Source organism: Thamnophis sirtalis, unplaced genomic scaffold (genome assembly GCF_051295495.1).
Source record: "Thamnophis sirtalis isolate CommonGarterSnake01/CBP01778 unplaced genomic scaffold, rThaSir2_p1.2 scaffold_5, whole genome shotgun sequence".
Taxonomy (NCBI): domain Eukaryota; kingdom Metazoa; phylum Chordata; class Lepidosauria; order Squamata; family Natricidae; genus Thamnophis; species Thamnophis sirtalis.
In genome coordinates, this window is record NW_028261385.1 from 111,832,261 (window position 1) to 111,855,539 (window position 23,279).

The 23,279-nt window shown below is 37.8% G+C and overlaps 1 protein-coding gene across 4 annotated transcripts in view; it reads right to left on the minus strand.

Annotated features, from left to right (window-relative positions):
- The window catches only part of HDAC4 (histone deacetylase 4), a 278,408-nt gene that overhangs the window by 146,261 nt on the left and 108,868 nt on the right, over positions 1 to 23,279 (minus strand). For all 4 annotated transcript variants that reach the window (XM_087716586.1, XM_087716585.1, XM_087716587.1 and 1 more), the window contains exons 6-8: positions 19,828 to 19,949; positions 17,937 to 18,068; positions 13,581 to 13,690 (exon numbers count right to left, since the gene is read on the minus strand). In XM_087716586.1, coding sequence (XP_087572712.1) covers positions 13,581 to 13,690; positions 17,937 to 18,068; positions 19,828 to 19,949 — 364 coding nt within the window. The remainder of the gene's footprint in view (positions 1 to 13,580; positions 13,691 to 17,936; positions 18,069 to 19,827; positions 19,950 to 23,279) is intronic.

Consider the following 23,279-nt stretch of genomic DNA (forward strand, 5'->3'; position numbering starts at 1 on the left):
AAAAGGAATGTTTTATTTTGACAACAACACATTCTACTCCTTACTACTCCCCCTCCCAATTCCCCACTAATGAAACAGCATAGTAAAATAAGAGAGAGTGTGGCAGGGGAATATGACTGCAGGATATGTCTTGGATTTGAATGCTATTTGGAATGCTGAAAATAACCCGAATCTCTAAAATACTTCACAGCTACCCTGAATTTCAGGGTGCTGTCCAGGGTCCTGAGCCCCAGCACTAACCCGAAGCCAGGCAGTGTAAATACTTAGGGAAGATGGAGGAAGAGAAGAAACCCATGGAGAAATCAGCAGATGACAGATCGCTTATCTATGTCAACAGCATCTATGTGCCTTCCAAAGCTGTGGTGAAAGGCACGGAGGGAACGCCAGCTGGGAGCCAGGAGCAAAGATTCGGTTTCTAGGCATCACTTACAATTGGATCTAACTCTGCAAGACGAAGCCATGGAATTCACTTCCCCTAAGGAGTTGCTGTTGGAGCCACAGATGGGTGCGGGATCCCCTGGATTTGAATGGGCACACTTAGGAGTGACCCAAGATTATTTTTGGATGGCCATGGATCCACCTTGGAGGGGGAATCTTGAAGATTACAACTCTTGGGAGTAGCTAGAAAGTCAAGGGACTTATAAATCTCTTCCTATGAACAAAGCATTTTTATCAATGCTCTATTCATAGGAAGAATTGTTCTTACCAATTTCTGTAGAGAAACACACATTTCTGGAGGGTAAAAATATTTATATTTATTGAATATTCACTGTGGGGAATCTGTATTTTATTAACTTGGATCCAAACAGTCAGACATAACCTTTTTTTAAAAATCCCCTGCTCTGCTTATCTGCTTCACTGAGTAGAACATATTGGATTACAAAGAAAAGGATGCTGGAGTGGGTAGAGACTTTTTAGCAGCAGGCAATCTCTAGTCAAATTTATTTCTCAAAGGTTTGATAAACTCATAAAAGTCTGTGAAAAACATTCTGAAGAAAATAACTCTAAATATTTTAAATTCATAAAAAAATCTGTTTTCAAAGTAGCAAATTAGTTGGAAAACAATATGTACCCAGAAACAACACAGATTGTGGAAAATCAAAGTCCAGAGGAATGTGACTTTCCAATAGTAAAGTGGCTGGGAAGAAATAATAATCTAGAAATAACAGCGACGATTTCATATGTCTTTCTGAAGTTCAATCCTGTGTTTTCATATAATAGTAGAAATCTCTCTGGGTGGATAAGTGGCTGTTGTTCTGAGACATGGTCTGATTTCTTGTGAACTGATGGGTTATAATTTTGTTGCTGCGTAATGGGGTGCTTGTTTGTTCGTTTTGAATGCTACCTTCGGGATTGTGGTTGATGTTCTTTTGTTCTCAGCGATTGGTAGATGTCAACGTGGATCGATGTCAATGTGTCTGTTTATTGACATTGGTAGAAAGCCAATAATGTTAATCCTTTTAAGACACTTTTTGTTTTAAATGTCTTTGTTGTTTTTTTCTTTGTTTTTTAAAATATTTTGGTGTTTTGTATTTTAACTTTCCTTGAATAAACTAAATCTTATTATTAAGAGTACAGCTTCGCTGCAGAAGGGAGGGGCATAAGAGAACCTCATGGATATCAGGGTATGAGATAACCATGACAGGGGAGATAATGATAGATCCCCATCCCATATGATTTTCTTGTTGCCATAACTTCAACAAGAAAATCATATCTGGGACTTCTAGTTTGGCATTGCTGTAGAACAGTCATAGAGAGAGGGGCTCCGTGAACCTAGACTGAACTCTCCTCATTGAGGGGGGGCTTGAAGGGCTAAAGTCACCTTGTATGGGTGACAAAGGAGGGACGCCTTGCAGATTGTGAAGAGTGGCAACTCTCCTGCTCGATCCGAGGCTTATTCTCCTATCCAACAATGAGGAAGGAGAGGCGGCCTCCAGGAAGCTGGGACAACCGAGAAAGAAATATGATGGAATGGTGTTTGAACAATGGACTGGAGCTGAGTGAGATGATCTTCAATTTCTTTACTAGAGATTAACCCCCCCCCAAAAGAAACTCCTAAAAAATAATTCTCCAAAATGTTAAAAGTGGCGAATAAGTACTTAGAGGAAAATTATAGACTCAAAATAAAATGAAACTTAAGAGAAGACATAATTTTTAAAATGTAGAATGACTGGATTTGAATATCTTATTAGGAACATCTTGAAAAGGCATTTTAAAATGCTGGAAACATTGGGCTAATTATTGGGAAAAAGTGAAAGAAAATTATTTGAAGAAATCGGAATGCTGTCAAACGGGCCGTTTTTCACCAAAATGGGGGTGTTTTTGCCTTCTCCCACCCCCCCAGAAGCCCTCTGCAGACTTCATCAGGGCCAGGAGAAGGGAAAAGTGTCCCTGTTTTGGTGAAAAATGGGCAAAAACTGGGCAACTTTTCACCAAAACGGGGTGTTTTTGCCTTCCCCCGCCCCCCAGAAACACTCTGCAGGGGGAAGGGAAAAATGCCCCCATTTTGGTAAAAAACAGAAGTGTTTTTGCCTTATCCCAGCCCTGCTGAAGCCTACAGTGTGCTCCTGGGGGCTGAGGAAGACAAAAACTTTTTCTTACTTACCTCTTCAAAATCATGGTGATTCTTATACACCGGTGCGTCTTGTAGTCTGAAAAATATGGTAATCTTTAATACTGAGTCAAGTATTTTGCTGTATACTGTCTGATACCTATTTGTTTCATGACTAAGGAGGAAAAATTTCCGAGATTTTTCAAGATTGCTAAGTACAGTGGTTCACAAACAGAATTATTTTGAAATCAAAAAGCTGGTTAGGTGGCTGATGAAGACAAGGGAAAATATGGAAGGAGTAAACTGACTAATGGAGGGCTATAAAGAACTATAAATATTGCGTACCTTAAGGAATGACTCTGGGACTGAGTGAATGGTTTTAATACTGGCTTTTTGATGTCACAGACAAATACGAGCATAATGTTTTAAAATTAGTATGTAGAGGAAAGGACCAGAAGCCGAAAGATTATTGCATTATATAGTTTAAATAACATTATTAAGGTTACCATGGCTATTAACATTGAATAATATAATATTGAGTAACTAAATGATGAGGGATTACCGATATATACAAGGTGGAACAAATATTACAATGTTAATAACTTTAATTGCATATTTATAATGTTATGATAATGATGTGATTATGACTAATGTAATTAATGCAATTAAAATGCAGAAGAGATGAAGGATAGAAAAAGAATACCTACTAACATAAGATTATTGATCAAAAAATAGAGGTAGAAATCAGAAAAGGAGAAATACTACTATGAATATTGTAATAACATGTCAAAATCAGTAGGTAGATGAAAGGATAAGAAGTTGAAAGATGACTGCATTATGTACATTGTTATTAGAATGAAGTGAGTATGATTAAGGTAAGGTTATCAAAATTGTCAATTTTATTATTATTTGGTATCAAAATTAATACATACATACATATGTCTGTACTTACGTACATATGTATTAATTTTGATACCATATATATATATATATATATATATATATATATATATATATATATATATATATATATATATATACGCACGCACGCACACACGCACGCACGCAGCTGTGTGAAAAAGTCCGGCACGCTTTACGGTTTATGACATTTTTTGCATAGGCCATTAATTTTATGATAATTTATGCTAACTGCTATGCAAAAGTTGTTATATTTAAATAAATACTGGTGATTTTGAAGTGAAAAGCAAAAGCTTTTTGCAATTTGGTGCTGTTTGGATGGGGATTCTGAATTTTCTTGCATGTTTATAACGCATGCTTACAACAACTATGAAAACAGATTAACTGATGCATACCCAGTGGCATACGTGTTGCAATTACTAAGGCCGATGCTAGTGTTTTGTTAACATTTTTATTGTTTGTGGCCCTGAAAAAGACCGTTTAAGGTAACCAAACATAGTTACTAATATGAAATTCACCAGCTCTTATTGCTTTTCACAAGGTGGCATCGCTTCAGCATAGACTGTATGTGATCTTTGGTGACAATGTGGTGCAAGGTTGCAGTAATGGATTCAATCAGCTCCTGCTTGGTCTTTGGATGCTTCTTGCTTATTTCATAACCAATCTTGGCCCACAAGTTTTCAATTGGGTTCAAATCCAGGCTCTGAGCTGGCCAATCCAGGAGTTGAACACCATGCTTCTTCATCCACTGATGGACGGACTTGGCTCAATGACAAGGAGCGTAGTCATCCTGGAAGTAAAAGTCCTTCCCTACAAGTTGCTGAACTGAAGGAAGCATGGTCTTTTCCATACTTCAACATACTGCTTGGAATTCATGATTCCCTGAACGATTTGTATCCGACCAATACCAGAAGCAGTCATACAGACCCAGATCATCACGTACAATGGATGCTTCACAGATAGATTCAGGCAGTATGGCTTAAATTCTTCAGCTGGAAATTTTCTAACATACATATTGCACTGATTCTCAGTCAAGTAGAAATTGCTCTCATCACTGAAGATGACCTTGGCCCACTGTTCATTGGTCCACTTGGCATACTTCTTGGCCCACGCACGTCGACGAGAGCAGTGAGTGTCTGTGAGCAAAGGTTTACTTCGAGCCCTGCAGCCTTTGAGCCCTCTGGCAAGCAGTCTGCTACGCATTGTGCTTATGCACACTTTCACATCACATGTTTCACCACAGATTCTTGTAATCTGAGGTGGGGTGAGCTTCAGCCATCAAAATGGTTGCAGAACCCCATCTTGCTGTTTGAGTTTCTTGGTCTTTCAGAGTGGAGGCTGTCATCAACTGAACCAGTTATTTGGTATTTTTCAACCACTCTGCTCACTGTGGTGCAATGGCATTTCACTCTCTTGGCTATTTCTGTATAGGTGTAACCCTCTTCATGAAGCACAATGATGCAATGCCACTGCTCAGTACTGGTGAAACCAAAGGCCTTCATTCTGACCCGCAGCCAGAGCAAAATTAAATTCCTCGATGCTTTTCATGCCTATTTATAATCAGAGAATATGACAACATTGATTGCCTCATAGATTTAGCCTGTGTGCATTTTGATTGGTCAGCCAAAGCTCGCTGCTGATTGATTACTTTCGATCCTAACATTCTCAAAAAATCAAGTTGTGTTTGTTTTAGCACACAAACTCACTCAAAACCTTAAAAAGACTTTGGTTATATTAATAAAAAAATATGCATTTCAATCCAACTACAGAAACTTTCATCAAAGTACTAATTTTGCATGGTTTCTATGAGTGAAAAGTTGATTAAACATGTAAATACAGTTTAAAACTTAAAGCGTGCAGGACTTTTTCTCACAGCTGTATATAAAGAAATGAAGGGAGACTAGTATAGATCTATTTCAAGCTATTTAGCTCTCATCAGCTAGCCATACCCTTGCTGGGATTTGAACTTGGGCTGCTTACATATTAGGCAGTTGTAAGCAGCCCAAGTTTAAATCCCAGCAAGGTTATGGCTAGCTGATGAGAGCTAAATAGCTTGAAATAGATCCATACCATTCTCCCTTCATTTCTTTATCAGCAAAAATGTAACACAAAATGGTTGTCGTTCATGTATGTGAATGCCTAGAAGGCTCCTGGAGTGGGGCTGAAAGGCGAAAGGGAAGCAGTAAGCAGACCAGGTGCTTTTACAGCAGAACCCTCCTCCCATATATATATTTAACCAAGCAATAGGGTACATATATTAAGTATATATGTATGTATGTATGTGTGTGTGTGTGTGTGTGTGTGTGTGTGTGTGTATGTGTGTGTGTGTATATATATATATATATATATATATATATATATATATATATATATATATATATATATATACACACACACACACACACACATATATACATACATACACACACACATACATATATGCATATATATATACATATATATATATACACACATACACATACAATTTTATATATATATATAAAATTGTTTGTACCCTATTGCTTGGTTAAATTGACTTTGCAGTTTTCTTTCATTATTCTTTCATATATATATATATATATATATATATATATATATATATATATATATATATATATATATATATATATATACACACATACATACATACATACATACATACATACACATATACATATACATATACATCATATACATATACATATACATATACATATACATATACATATACATATACATATACATATACATATACATATACATATACATATACATATACATATACATATACATATACATATATATATATATATATATATATATATATATATATATATATATATATATGGCAATGATCATTGCCCTGAGTTAGCCTAAAAATGATCTGGAATAGACTGATGACCGCTATGGTGGCCATGAACTCCTGGAATGCTTCCAAGGCCACTGCCAACCCTGAGATGGCCTCCAGGAGTTGAAGGAGGGCACCCAGAACCTAACCCACAAACTTTCATGTCTTCCAGGGCCTCTCCCAAGGGCCACCAAGCTCTTGCCACAGACTCATGTTGCCAGCTTTGGTTTGCACTCCTGGGTTGCCCACCTTCAGCTGCCATGTAGGACCCAGCTCTGCTCACTGCCATGTAGGACCTAGTTCTGGTCACCAGCCTCTAGCTCTAACTCCCTTCATTCAATGGCCCCGATCTTCAGGCCCTGTTTCTAGCATTGCAGCCTGGCCTCAGCCCTCACAGCTTTGCCTAGTCTCAGTTGCCTTCCTTTCACCACTGCTGCCATCCTTGGTCTCTGACATGGGGCTCCATGTACCAGCAGCAAAATGTTCCAGCAGTCTCGCCTTTTTTGGCAATGGATCCAGCACTCCTCCAGCTCCTTAGCCACTGGATCCTCAACCGCTACCACTATCAACCCAAGTTGTTGTCACTCTCCCAAAAAAGCCAAATCTGATAGGGTTCAAGCAGGGAACTGGGAAGAGACTCAATAAACAAAGTAAAGGATAAGGTGTCCCTTGGATGATTCCAACATGCTCAGAGGGAGGCCACCAGAAGACAGTATTGGGTGTCCACTCGCATTTGTCATCTTGTTTGCTATTTAAAACATACCCATCTATAATTGGACAGAGGATAAACTATAATGCAACAGTTCTGTATTAAAGATAAATAACATGCACATCAGTGAGAGCACAAGTGATTTTATCTGGACAACTGTGTAAGCTATTCATATCAAATAATAAAGCACAGTAGTCCATTTTCCTTCTTGTGACTATGTAAAAAGCTTTGTGCAAAAATGGTGATGGCAGAGAAGAATTATGATTCATTGCCACTGAATAGATCTTCAAATGTTTGTACCCTATTGCTTGGTTAAATTGACTTTGCAGTTTTCTTTCATTATTCTTACAGCTATATGAAATTTTGCAAAGGATTTGCACAAGGAGCAAAAAGAAAAAATACAAGTAGTCCTTGAGTTACGACCACAATAGAGCCCAAAATTTATGTTTCTAAATGAGACATTTGTTAAGTGAATTTTGCCCCATTTTTACACCCTGGGTAAAATGAGGACCCAGATTGTTGTTGGGGGCAATATGCTGACTCTGTGAACCGCTTAGAGAGGGCTGAAAGCCCTATGAAGCGGTATATAAGTCTAACTGCTATAAATATGAGCCACTTGCCAAGTATCAGAATTTTGATCGTGTGATAATGGGGATTCTACCATAATCATAAGTGTGAAAAACAGTGGTTAGTCACTTTTTTCTGTGTCGCTGTAACTTCGAATGGTCACTAAATGAACTGAGGACTACTTGTACTTATCTTCAACTATTAAGTAGTTATCTTTAACAACAAGTCTTGGCAAACACTCTTGGCCAATAAAGAATCCAATCCAATCCAATCCTATCCACTGTGATTTTACATACACAGACAAAATTTCTCCTACATATATAAACTTGGACAAATAGTCAGGAACATTCTTTGAAGCATCTACAGGACCCCTCCAAAGCATGCAACCGCTTTAATCCTGAGACGAAAGATATTTTGGCTATATTAATAAGTATTTGGGGAAGCATCCCTTTCAAATGCTTTGCACAGTCTTATTACCTAACACACACTTCTTTTTTATTGTAAAATACACAGCCTGAGAAAGAGACTCTTTGTCTCAACTATATTTCATATATTAGTTTGCTTGTTTGATTTCTTGAAGTAGGAGGGGGAAGAAGATTTGTGCAATTATTTTCCGTATGAGACAATATAAAACCAAAGCTGGATTCTGAAGAAGCAGGATAGAAAGAGTATTGACTCTGTTGAAATTTGGTTTTTGGAGAGGACTCCTGAGAATATCATCACAGATAGGCTATGAAAAAAAGAAAATGAATTATCAAAATCGACCTAAAGTTCTCTCTTGAAAAACAAATGACCAAACTCAAATGATCATAATTTAAACACATTATGAAAATCTCTCCATAAGGTTGCCAAGAGTTGACATCAATTTGATGGTATATAATCAATCAATATAACTTTGAAAGCCTCTCAGAGTTTTCTGCTACCTCTCTCTTATACTAAACAGAATTAAAGCAGAATTATCTTGAGTTAGTTTCTTGATCCCCTCCCTTTCATTCCTTTGGCTAAATTGACCCTTACTTAATAATTGCTGCATTTTTTCCTTAAGATCTTATTCTTCTACACCTCTCTAGAATATTGGGTGAAGAGAATTCCAGACTGAATTAAATAGACAACCAGAAATGGTCCTTGAGACCACAAGGCCTTTGGTTTTAGATGACTTCAAACATTAATGCTAAGTTGCCTTTAAAGTTACAGCTAAAGGTTTCATAATTTCATTGACCATTCATGAGTCAAACTATATGGTCAAATATTGGAAAGATTACTGCCAGACTGAATGGGACTTTTCGGCTCCTACCATTGGCCGTATCTTCTTCTCTGCCAGGGTCCCGCCTCTGCAGATTCACCTCTAGCTTTTCTCCTCAGCTGGCCCGCCCTCACCCATTTGCCATGGACAATGGGCCACAGCCCCTCCGTCCCACCCGCTTTGGCGCAGCCCATTGACCAAAGCAGGGTTTGTCCTGGGCTTTTCACAGCCCAGGACAGTTAGCCGCCAACCAATCAGCTAGCTGCCAATGCCAGCAGCCAGAAACTTCGGTATGATCGATCCCATGGGTAAGGGTGAGGATGGAGGAGGTGCTGCAGCCAAACGGCATTAGGAAAGCCAAGCTCCCCTGTATCTGATCGTGCCTCCCTGATAACGAACAGGAAGGAAAGAGCGGTGGTGGTGGTGGTGGTGGTGGTGGTGGTGGTGGTGGTGGTAAGTAAGCCAGCTTCGTCCAAAAAAGTTTCTGGTTTGGGTGGGAATCCTAGCCTTAGAAGGAAAGAGGGAAGGAGGGAGGGAGAGAGAGAGAAAAGGAAGGAAGGAAGGGAGAAAGAAAGAAAGAAAGCAAGAGGGAGGGAGGAAGGAAGGGAAGAAAGAAAGTGGGAAGGAAGGGCAAAAGAAAAAAGAAAAGGAAAAAAAGAAATGAAGGAAGGAAGGAAGTGAAAGTGAATGAGATATGGCTGGATGGCTGGGTAGAGGGAGGGAGGGAGAGAAAAAGGAGAGGAAGGAAGGATCACAAACCCTGGCACTAGACGCAGCTTCAGAGGATGCTTTGAAACAGCACAGCAATCCAGGGCTGGAAGGGACCTCGGAGGTCATCTTATTTATTTATTAATTTATTAAATATATTTATATGCCGCCGAATCCCGAAGGACTCCGGGTGGCTTACAAAAAATATAAGAAAAAACACATAACGATAAAAGAAAACAGTTTAAAAACAGCAACACCCTCATACATTCATTCTAATCGGGGCTGGACCTCAACAGTGCGTCAACAGCCCCAGGCCTGCCGGAACAGCCAAGTTTTTACAGCTTTCCTGAAGGCCATGAGAGTGGGTATGGTCCGGATCTCCGGGGGTAGCTGGTTCCAGAGAGTCAGAGCAGCCACAGAGAAGGCTCTCCTCCGAGGGCCCGCCAGCTGACACTGTTTGGCTGATGGCATCTGAAGGAGGCCCAATCTGTGGGATCTTACTGGCCGCTGGGAGGTATGTGGCAGTAGGCGGTCTCGAAGGTACCCTGGCCCTAAGCCATGTAGGGCTTTAAAGGTGATAACCAACACATCTTGTCCATTCCCCTGTTCCAGCAGGAGACCTGGATTATTTTGGTGCCTCTAACAGAGAGGAAAATTCCCAGAAAAGGGAAGAAGTTTACTAGGACAAGGCTGTCATGCAGAGGAAAGCAGAAATAGGACTTATGACCACAATTGGGCCCAAAATTTTGGTTGCTAAGCAAGAGCATTGTTAAAGTGAATTTTAACGCATTTTATTCAATCCATCCTCCAACAGTGCATGACAATCACTTTGGACCTGATTGAGATTTGGGAGCAAAGATGATTGACACTCATAAGGGAAGGGTAAGGGTACTCCTCAACTTACTGTCTTGTCCACTATTGAGCCTCAAATCTCTGTTGCTAAGTGAGACAGCTGTTCACTGAGCTTTCACCCAGTTTACGACCTTTCTTGCCACCGTTGTTAAGCGAATAGTTGCAGCTCTTAAGTAAGTCACATGGTCGTTAACTTAATCCAGCTCCCCCGTGGACTTCATTGGTCAGGTCACAAAAGGGGATCACATGACTCTGGGACACTGAAACCATCATAAGTAAGAGTCAGTTGCCAAGCATCCGAATTTGGATTACCTTCCTTCCTTCCTTCCTTCCTCCCTCCCTTCCCATCCTTCTTGCTTTCTCCCTTCCCGCTCTCCCTCCCGTTTTCTTTCTTTCTCCATTCCCTCCCTTTCCCCCTCCCTCCCTTTATCTCTCCCTCCCTCCTTCTTCCTTTCTTTTTTCTCCCTTCCCTCCCTCTTCCTTTCTTTCTCCCTTCCCTTGCCTCGCTTTTTCTTTCTTCCTTTCTTTTTCCCTCCCTTTTCTTTGTTTCCCTTCTCTCTCTCTCTCCCTTTCCTTCCCTCCTTTCTCCCTTCCCTCCCTCCCTTTCTTTCTTTTTCTCCCTTTTCCTCCCTTTCTTTCTTCCCTTCCTTCTTTCTTACTTCCTTCCCTCCCTCTTTCTTTCTCTTTCTTTCTCCCTTCCCCCCTCTTTCTTTCTCCATTCAATCTTTTTCTTTGTCCCTCCCTCCCTTTTCTTTCTCTCTTTCCTCCCTCCCTCTTTCTTTCTTCCCTCCCTCCCTCCTTTCACCCTTTCCTCCCTCTTTCTTTCTTCCTTTCCTTTTTTCTTTCTTTCTTTCTCATTCTTTCTTTCTCCTTTTCCTCCCTCCCTCTTTTTTCTTTTTTCCTTCTCTCCCTTTTCTTTCTTTGTCTCTCTTCTCTCTCTCCGCCTTTTCTTCCTTTCCTCCTTCTTTCTTTCTTTTTCTTTCTCCATTCCCTCCCTCCTACTTTATTTCTCCCTTCTGTCCCCCATTCTTTAGTTCTCTTCCCTCCCTATTTTTCTTTCTTTCTCCCTTCTCTCCCTTTCTTTCTCCTTTACTCCCTCCTCTTTCTTTCTGTCCCTTTTCTTTCTTCTCTCTCTCTCTCTCTCTCCCCCATCCCTTCCTCCTTCCCTCTCTCCTTCTAAGGCTAGGATACCAACCTGAAACAAAAATTCATTTGAATAAAGCCAGGTCACTTACCACCCTCCCCATCCCACTATTCCCTTCCCGTTCGTTATCAGGGAGGCACGATCAGATACAGAGGAGCTCCCATCCCCTTCCTTTCCTTCTCCTAACAAGCTTTCCTAATGCCATTTGGCTGCAGCACTTCCCCCTACCCCACCCATGTGATTGATCACACCGTGGCTTCTGGCTGCTGGCATTGGAAGCTAGCCAATTGGTTGGCTGCTAACAGTCCTGGTCTGTGAAAAGCCCAGGACGAACCCTGCTTTGGTGAATGGGCTGTGCCAAAGTGGGTGGGATGGAGGAGCTGTGACCCGGGTGAATGGGTGGGGGCAGGCCGGCTGAGGAGAAAAGCTAGAGGTGAATCTGTGGAGGCATAACCCTGGTGGAGCCAAGGGTAGGAGTTGAAAAATCCTAGACCACTGCGAGAGGAAGGAAACCAATTAAAATGATCTTCTCATATGAATTTCATGAGAGTTTGATTTATCAGTCTAAATAGCCCCTTTCAACTCAGTAATTTTATGAGAACTTCTATTCAGTGTCTATTTCTGGTGCTGATTTTTAATAGTTTGTAACTCAGGCATAAAATGCAAATGGGAAGCACATACAAAATAACAAAGTTGAAAGGGACATTGGAGATCTTCAAGTCCAACCTCCTGTTCAAGCAGGAGACTGTATGGAGATATTTTCAAAATGTGTTTAAGTTATGATAATTTGAGTTTGGTCGTTTGTTTCATTCTGGGCAAATGGCTATCCAGTCTCTTCTTAAAAACTTCCAGTGATGAAGCAGCCAGAACTTCTGGAGGCAAGCCATTCCACTGATTGATATATTTTACATAAAAAATATAAATACTATTTATATACAGGAAAATTATTTAGATCCAACTATGAATTTATGCTGTTTAAGCACAAAAATCATTGTATTTGTCTAGATAAAAAGCAGTTACTAGAAGAGAAACAGATAAATTCTTAAACTGCTCATTCTACTATGAATTTCAGAAGTCTTTCTTACAATTGAGTGTTAGACAGATTCTCCTGATTCAAGGTACAATACTGCTGCAGCTGCTACTTGTAATTTCTAAAAAGGAATGGAAGAGCCTTTGGCTTTTAATATAAGACTTCTATTTCTTTTAACTTCAACATGGAACAAGTGGGGGGGGGATAATAAAGTATTACACCTAATTCTAATTTTTAAAAAATCTGGGTCAGGTGGGTTAAAAACTTCCTAAAATCAATTACCTGCTTTATTATTAAAACCCTCTGTGAGTTGAGAAGACAATAGCTGAAAGACTGTTTTTAAGCTAACTGCGTGCCACTGCAATCCAAAACCTCAAGATACTCTCTCAGATGTGAAGCAAATAAATGCCTGAGAGGCTTCTCAATTAGTGACATGACATTTACAGATTTTCTCTGTAGTTAGTGCTACCAACTTTAACATTTTTCAACACATACAATTATCACTCTTTAATAGATTCTGTCATTGTTACAAGTTTTATTTGCTCGTTTATCTTCTAGATGTTCTCATGACTTTGTTTTCATATTTGTTGTTCTTCTATGTATGGGATTTTTTAAAAGTTTTGTTATATTAATGAAAAAACCTTTTGCTCACAGAAGAAAAATTAAGCTTATAGAATAGATTCCATGGATCCTACCTTCCCTAAGCATACTGAAATTTTAAAAACCCTGCAACTAAACACATCAATTGCCTTAATGCAATATCAATACTTCTAAATAGTTAAATATTATCAACTTTCAAACCATTTTAAAAAGTAGGGTTTTTTAACATGATAGAGAGCCCAAATATTACCAATCTACTGTAATTAAAAAAGAGGAAGCATTTTCAAGAAGTCCCATTTACATACTTTAAAATTGTTAACATCCTCAATGGAGTACCTTCTTCCACAATAAAAATGTAACATGGTATACTATAGAAACTTATTAGAATTAAGCAAAGGAATGTATCTTACCTCTGTTTGTATATTTATAACTGATCCAACTCCATTTTCAGTGCTTATATTACTGGAACTATTGTTTGGAGAACTAGGGCCAGATCCAGGAGCACTATTGCATGCAGATTCTAAAATACGTTAAAAATGTTTATTAATATCCTTAACAATTATTAAATATTTGGGAGATCTATGGAAACTAGATCATGTACTAGATCTCTATGTAGCTGCTGACTTTGTATAGATTAATAATCTTTTCTGAAACAGACTGATTCTCAGTCCTGGACCTCTGCTCAAAGAACCAGTAGGCAGTCATGGTAAGAAGTTCAACTTCATGTTGTGCACCAGTTATGCGCCTTCCTGAATAGGGAGGCACTTCTCTTAGTCACTTGTGTTCTAGTCATCTCTCACTTGGATTACAGGAAGTTGTCAATTTACAACTACAATTGGGACCCAAATTTTAACTGCTAAGCAAGGTGGTTGTTAAGTGAGTCATGCCTGATAGTTTTATGACCTTTTTGCCACAGTAAAGCTAATCACTATAGTTGTTAAGTGAATCATGTTAAGTGAATCTGTCTTCCCCTACTTGCTTATCAAAAGCAGCTGGGAAGGTTGCAAATGATGATCACATGATGATCCTGAGACTTACAACCATCAAAATATATGCCATTTAGCAAGCACAAATTTTGATCATGTGATTGTGAGGATTCTGTGACAGCCATAAGTGCAAGAAACAATCCTGTCACTTTTTTCAGTACCATTGTAACTTTAAACAGCCTCTGTACAAATGCTTGTAGGACTACCTGCATTGCATGAAGCTAACTTTGAAGAGTATCTGGAAGTTTCTACTGATACAGAATTCGGTTGTGTGAGTGTTGGTTTGCATTGAGTGTTGGTTTGCTTCTGGGCCTAATTCAAGATATTGGTTATAATCTTTAAAGCCCTACATTACATAGAGCCAGGTTACTGTGGAATCATCTTCTCCTCATTAATTCAGGCTATTGCATCTGGTAAGGTAGAGGAGATATATTATGGATTCTGTCAGCTAAAGTATTTTGACTGGCAGAGTCCAGGAAGGGAGGCTTCTCTGCCATTGCCCTTCCCCCACCTTGAAAACCATCTCCTCTAGCAAAAGGACTCTGCGTGGCTAAGTTCCCCTGAAGTAAAGGGACTGAGTGATGTTAATTTCCTCTAAAAGCAAGAGTGATGACCGGTTCAGGGAGAGAGGCAATTAACATTCCGGAGACAAAATGCTTTGTTGTGATTAAGAAGATGTGTTAAGGGAGGTTACTTGGAAAAAAGAAAAGAAAAAAGGCAGATCCTGTAGAATTAAGTAACAGCATGAGTTAAAAACCTTTGCCTTCAAGTCAATCACAGGATCGGCTCTGTCTGCAATAAATTGAGCTCCAGGGAAACATCTTGCCCACAATGAGACAAGAGACTTTAATGTGTTAGTTTGCATGACAAAGCAAGATCAATTTACCCTGAAAAGCCTGTATGTCTTACTGAGGGTTTCCTACAGAATTAAGAACAGCATGTTCTTTCTCCTTGTTTGAAAACTCACGTTTCCCTCCGTGTGAATCAGCTTCATAGCATTTGGAAAGGTTTCCACAGAAATGGTATTTGAATGAGTGAGAGGTCAGCCAGACCAAATTCCTTTGAAATTTTATTGCATGTTGTCAAGGCAACGAAAGCCATAAAGGGGCCCATCACCTCCCAAGACAATTCAATTTGTGTGTGCAAGCAGTGACCTCATCACTCTCCTGGTTTTTGGAAGAGTTTGAAACCCTGGCTTTGCCGATTTGCATGGGACTCACTAAAGAGTATGTAACCTCGGGGTTGGGTCAGTGCTTTGAAGCTCTCCCCTTTCCTTTTTAATTATTCTATCCTTGTTTTAACTGTCTTTTATTGAAATATGCTTTTATATAGTTTTTATGGCTTTAATTGTAGATTATTCTGAGTTGTTCTGTGAGTAAGATAGGCAGTCTCTAAATTTGATTATAATAATAATAGTAATAATAACAATAGCTTTACTTGGAACAACATATCCTGAGACGATATCTCTAACACCATAAAACATCAACATCTACCTATCCCAGTTTCTGGGTTAGGACTCGAAAGATGGATAAAAATGCCAAATCCAGTCTGAACATCTGGTTGACTGTGCAACGAACCATAATAATAATATATAAATAAAAATAAATGATTTAAATGATTAAATGGAATATAACAGTACTCTTCAAGGATATGAAGGAATGTCACATAGAAGGTATTTTGGCTGCTCTCTATAAGAGTGCAGGGAATAGACATTGACTTTGCTCACAGGGAGACAAATTCTGGTTGAATGTTTGGAAACATTACCCTGACAATTTAAAGAGCTGATTCCAAGGAAGAGTTGGTGACATTTTTTTCATTGGATATATTCAATACAATGATAAAGACACTTTATATTCTTGCACTGATCAAGGAGCTTCATATGAATGGCCCTCTCCATCTCTATGGTTCTATATAACACCATATGAATCCCATCATTACAGCATCCTTGACATGTGGCCATCCAAATGACTAAACACTTCCAATGAAAGAGTTCATTATTTTCCTATTGAGCAGCTTTTGCAGACATTATTTCTGATGCCATTAAAATTTGTTTTTGTGTAACTTAAACTTACTGTTTTGTCTTCTGGAACAACACTGGACAGATCTATCCCATCTTCTACATCACAGCCCTGTTGATAGTTGAAGACAGCTATTCCCACAGTCTTGTCCAAACTAAAAATATGTAATGTCTCCAACTGTCCCTCATAATTTTTTTTTTCCAAATTGTTTATTATCACTTTGGATGGTCCCCTGGGGACATGCTTCAGTTAGTCTATGTCTGTAGGAACTGAGCAGGTTGAGTCCAAGAGCAGGGTTAAATGTGCCATCAGTTTGAGGTCGCTACATTTCCACAAGAGAAATTATCTAGCACCAACTTGGCTTGACCATTAGTAGATCAGATTCTTGTAAATAGGTAGCATGTAATAAACTTTTAGTGCTTTGAACTCAGTTCCTCTTCTGGGTTACTTACACTTCACAATATCCTTCCTAAAATTTGTGCCACAATTGGATACAACATTCTAGCTACAGGTAGTCCTCAACTTACAACAGTTCATTTAGTGACAATTCAAAGTAATAACAGCAATGAAAAAAATGACTTATGACTATTTTTCACACTTACTAGAGTTGCAACATCGCCATGGTCACATGATCCAAATTCAGACATGTTAACTGACTCATATTTATGACAGTTGTAGCGTTCCAGGGTCATGTGATCACATTTTGCAATCTTCTGACGAGCAAAGTCAATGGGGAAGCCAGATTCACTTAATAACTATGTGACTAATTTAATAACTGCAATAATTCACTTAACAATTGTGGCAAGAAAGATCATAACATGGGGCAAAACTCACTTAACAAATGTCTTGCTTAGCAATAAAAAATTTGGGCTCAATTGTGATCGTAAGTTGAGGACTACCTGTATGGCATGACCAATGCAGAACAGAACAACAAGGACTTATCTGAATCCTGACACTAGATTTTTGTGATAAAGCCTAAGATTGCATTTGCTTTGTTTGGTGTTCTATTACAATGTTGGCTCCTCTCAAGACAACTAGATTCATTTCACATTTATGCTTCCTAGTAGTGCTTATACTGATGCTTTTGTGAATTTCTAGATGACCTTCTAGATGACACAGGGGGAAAAACAGGACCACTGCAACAGAGATACTTGAGCCTGGGAGAGGATAGAATGTGAGAAACCGCCTTATAATAACTTTGCTAAATATAAATTGAACTGGAGAATAATTTAATCCAGTTTTCAAAATTCTTTACTATATTAAAAAAAAAGCAATGGAGATATTTTTAGAGATCAAAGAGGAACAGTATCTGTTCTTTTTCAATCTTCTGTGATTTCTTATCATAAGGGATCGTAAGTTCTGATACAATTTTTGCAAGCTTCTTCTTGGATATAGCTGCTCCCATCCTGAAAATTTAAACTTGTTCCTTGAAGGCAGATGCTCCTTAACTAACTCTTAACTTGTATAGCCTTTCCTTTCCTGTGTTAATACATTTAGGTCCATTTGAGAATGAAAATGAAAAAAAGGGGAATTGAAACGGTCTGCCCTCTGCCCATCATCACCTGCTATCATCTTATTATCTTCTTCAAGCAGCAACTCTATCCTTTTTTATTACCTCCTTACCTCCTACTGTACTATTATTTCTGGAACATTTGTAACAAAAATTAAGAGCATTGCAATTGTCTTAATCTTCATAATTACTTCCAATCTATCTGATTGTTTTGAAATTAAAATGTAGTAAAATGGTGCTATTCCAACTTACCTGTCGCATCTAATGGACGTTTTTTAAGAGCTGTAGCTACAGGACTATCTTTTCGTCTTAACAAAGGACTGCTGCGCCTTTCAGCAACCTTCTGCTTTAATCTAGATCGCAATTTGAGATTGGGTTCAGATGCTGAAATTGACAAAAGTGAAATTAAATGTATTTCATCAGAATAGAATTTCTAATCACAATACCTCATTGATAGAAAATATACCCATCTAAGAAAACACAATATAACGGTACAATAGAAGTATTATATAACAGAAAAATACATAAGAAATATGATTAATAGTATATTAACATATAGGTAAAGGGTAGATGATCCATAACAAGGACAAAAGCAAATAAACCCTATGCTTGTGGTACAATTTAAATGCAATAATAGTTAAAAATAATATTCATTCATTCATTCTGGTTTTTTTAATCCACCCTCCACAATATTTAGTTTATTCAAAGATTAAATACAAAATATTCTTTAAATTTTTTTAAAAACCAAAGAAATAAAATAATAAACAAAGTCTTAGAAAAGAAGAGTAACACATATACACATAACATCCTCCCTAGTTGAATGCTGATTAATATAGTACAACAATGTTAGTTTCCCACCCCTTGCAAACCAGGCCAAAAGTGTTTTTAACTACTAAACTACTAAATCTGTTCGCAAATTGTTAGCCTGTCATCTATATACTATATTAATAACAAAATAATTAACAGAAAAAAAATAGAAATATTCTAAAAAGTATAAAAGCAGTAAAGATTAATACTAATACTAATAATAGTAGTAGTAGTAATAATAATAATAATAATAATAATAGAATAATTGAGAAGCAAGCTGAAAATTGGAAAAATAAAGCTATGCATAGCCAATACTTGATAAGTATTGAAGGTAAATGGAAAAGAATATTATGATTTAATGTAATATCACTGTTTGTGATGCCTAATTTCAGCTATTTCTCTCACTGCCATATTTTGTACTTCAGACCATCTTCAAGGACAACCTCATATGCAATGTATGGATTACTGAAATGAAATTATCTCCAGGTTGCCAGTGCTCCAGCTAAATACAGGATGCCTACCTCTAATGACAATACTGTTTTTAAAGCATTCCATGTTTTGGAGCTACCTATTTCGGAACAGAATGAATGCCATTCATTTGGAACACTGGCCAACAAAATAAACTTTAGTTTATTAGCTCATATGCAGCTAATTACTGTAATGAGACACTAATAAAATATTTCTGCATACTGATTAGACCATCAACCCTTTTACATAAAATGACTCCAAATAAACTTACCTAGTCGTTTTATGCACCACATTTAATACCAAAATGTTGGACTGAAATAGCTTAACACTACCTCTTGGAAAAAGATGTCTAAGTGTGACTGTAACTCGAAGAAAGATGTATTATTATAAGTAATTTTGCAGAAGCAAAGCTAGACTAAAGCTAGCCCAGTAAAATCAACAGTGTCTCTTTCTTAGAAAAGTTCATCCCACTGCTCCAGTGTTAAAACTGCAATTGAACTGCATCTACAAAATGATTTTCTACAAGAATGCATGGCACTGATCAGCTCTCCATCCCAATCACAAGGAAAGTAAATAGGAAAGCCAGTAGGATTTCAAAGAATGGGAGAGGAGGGAAGGGGCAAAGAGGAGGGAGGGGAAAAAGGAAGGAAGGATTTCGATTCTCGATGCTGCTTTTCACAAGAAAACTTAATGGGAAAGCCAACAGGAAATCAGAAATCCCTTCCACTGATTTCTTTGCCCACCCATTGTCATTCTGTTTCTCTGTCAGATACTGAAATATCTCTTAAATGATGTCCCAACAGATCACAAGTTGTCTAGCTATTTAAAATAAAACTTTTATATGTGAACTGTGAAAAATAAGATTTACCTGTTTTTCTGAGTGGAAAATCATCTTTGGAATCATACATTCCTAATGCAGGGTGATTGTAAGCGCCTGACATTCCACTCTGTGGTGGAGAGCTCTGATCAAGAGAACTATGTTGTGTTTTCCTAAAAAATAAAGTGTTTATACAGGTTAAGAATAATATCTCCATTTTTTATACTGATGCCTCCAAATCATATTTCTCTTCTTTTCTGTTCCGCTTACATATTAATACAATTAATATCTCCAATTCTATACAGATTGCTAGAAATACATTTTACAACTGACAATTAACATTATTTATTTATTTAATTAATTGAAATTTTGAGGATTTTACAGATAACATTTTATAGCATTTTAGAACTAATACTTATTCAGTTATTATTTTATTTCGTTTTAACATGTTTCTAACCTGTTTTTTTGCCCCCAGTACACTAATGTTTTTCTCTCTCCTTCAGATCATATGATTACATGTTTGTTATAGCAGAATTTCTATGGCTTTTACATTTTCTATAGTTTCCAAGGCAGTATTTAGGGTTTTGGCTTTGATATTGGCTTTGATCTTTAAGACCTAAAACAGCTTATGCCTGTATTTCTGTTTCTAGATCTGCTTTTTTGACACCTCAAGGAGTATGCACCCAAGTGACGTAATAAAAGCATTTAAATATAAAAGTTACAATGTACATGTCAAAACACAGTAATATCTTGAACTTTTTTCAACTTCCAGTGAAAAATCATGGTGAACTGATATCCTGATAACATTGGGATTGTGTTTATAAGGAGAATCACAGTTGGATGTTGGTTATGAATTGTCCGAAGGAGAGATTGTTGACATAATACATGTGAGAAGTCAAGGATTTGTTTGATCAAGGTTAAAATAGAAAATCTGCAATATATTGTTTCCTTTACAGGATTTTTCCTGACAAAGAACAAATGATAGAGCATTTTGATTTTTAGTCAAGGGATAGGTTATTGGATAAATAGTTTGTTATATTTAGAGATGGTGATAAGCTATTAAAATTGTTTCTACCTACTGGGATGAAGGAGGAAACTACCCTACTCTTTTCTGTTTTTTCCTCTTTTTTAAACTTACCTTTATGTAATTTTATTTTTGCATTTTTGTAGTGTATTACAAATACTTTTATTTTTTTCTATTTGTAATTATTCATAAAATTATTTGAAAAAACACACATAGCACGATCTTAATAACACAATTCAATGTTATACTCATCAACCCAAAATGACATGCAATGTTGAAACAGTACCACCATTCGTTTCATTTATCCAGTCTTCATTTCACAGTACAAATGTTCTTTAGAAGATATTGATAATTTCCTAAATATCAACTAAATTCCAGCAATCTGGAATTAAGGAGAAACTTCCTAACAGTAAAGACAATTAACCAGTGGAACAGCTTGCCTCTAGAAACCATGGGCGTTCCATCACTGGATGTTTTTAAGAAGAATCTAGATAGTCACTTATCTGAAATAGTATAGGTTCTCCTGCTTGAGCAGGGGGCTGGACTAGAAGGCCTCCAAGGTCCCTTCCAGTTCATTCATTCTATTCTAGCATGCAAAGCTGTTTTCTGGTTGTAGTCTCTCACAAGAGGAGAAACCCTACAGAAAGGGCCCATCTTCATATACTGACCTACTACAGCTCATGTAGCAGATATTTTCTGTAACTTACCAGGTCCATAGTCATGAAAGACTTTAAAGGTAGTAAACCTGATAACCAGCACCATAAATTGTACTAGAAAGCATTGCTTGGGATAATGGCTTGACTATATGTGGTAGTTTTTATGGGCAGTGAATAAGTAGCTGCATTTTGCATCAGTTGTTGTTTGTGGGTGATCTTCAAGGAAAGCCCAAGCATAAAATGTCAATAGCACAAATGTCTGTGGCTCATTCTTCCCATATGATGTTATTTCCTTCAATATAGCAATAGCAATAGCACTTCTAGCGGAAAATAGACCCTTGCTTGTAATTTTTCTTTTGGTTTGCTACAGAGTCTCCATAGTTTTATACTTACAATGCTTTCTAAGTCAGAATAAATTTCTCTGGGAAAGGGGAAGCTCTGAAAATCAACTCACTCCAGATAGGTGGACATTCTCAGAGTGCTTTTGAAGAAGAAGTAATTAGGTGAGTCTCTGGCTGGGAATGGGGCAACCAAGAAGCAAATTCATTGTGGAAGAACTGGCATTTTAAGATGGACAATAAAGTGTGCCACTGCTTCTTAGACACTAACTTTTTACATATTTATCTTTTGTGTTAAAAGAGGCACCCTCTGGCTGCAGCCTGTTTTTTTTTCTTTTTGATGAAACATCATCATTTATAAAGCTCTGTGACTTTAAGATGATGAAGAGGGGAGGAGTTGGTGTATCTGAGCCAAAATAAAAAAGCTAGAAATTCCTGTGGAAACTACATTGGAAACTTTTGGACTTAAATTTTCTAGAGGATGTTAGGGTAGGGGGCTCGGATTCGGCCCTCAAAAGTTCCATTTCAGCTTGCAACATACTGGGAGGATTCACCGCTCAGAAATTCCATTTCGGCCAGCAACATGCAGGACAAATGTTGCAGAACCTCTGCGGTTATTCGTAAGGGCGAACAACTGCTGTGGTGCTGCAAGATTCGTAGCTGGATCTTGGATTGGAGTAGGATTCATATTCTAATACAGAAGATTCTTAAAGTGAATATAAAGTTAAAACCAGAAAGTTTTCTTTTGGGTTTAAAAGACAGAGGACCACTGGTTTGAAAGAGAGGTCAAAGAAACCATCTAGGTCAAAAATTGAACAGCCCTCTCTCAACCAGAAGGGGAGCAATACGACGTCATCTATCTCCAATCTACAACACAGTCCTTTCAACAGTTCCAACAAGGTTCCATACCCATTTGCACCACTCATGTGACCCTGATGACATAGATAAACTTCCAGGTGACCTTAATGACTTACTAAAAGAATGTAAATGATCAACTGTCTGCAAGAAGTATAAATCCTTCTATTTCCCACCATCCAGTCGGAGCTGAAGAAGCTTCTTGGATGAGAAGCAAAAACTGTTCAAAGAAAAATCAAAAAGTCCAGTTGCCTCTTGGGAAAAAAACACCTTTGGGACTTTTGGCAGAAAATTTTAAAAAGATTTTACAGGCCTTTATTCACAAAGACCAATCTGGTTTTCTGCCAAAAACACAGTTAAGGGAAAATATGAGGACTGTTTTGAATATTATTGAATATTTACAATATCATAATGAAAAACAGGCAGCTCTAATATTCTTAGATGCAGCGAAGGCCTTTGACAATCTAAATTGGTCTTTTATGCTTAAAGTGCTGGAAGAAATGGACTTTGGAAAGAACTTTATTCAAGGGGTCAAAGCTTTTTACATGGCATAGCAAGCAAAAATTGTTATTAATGGTGATTTAATTAATTCATGTGAAATTCAAAAGGGTATGAGACAAGAATGTCCCT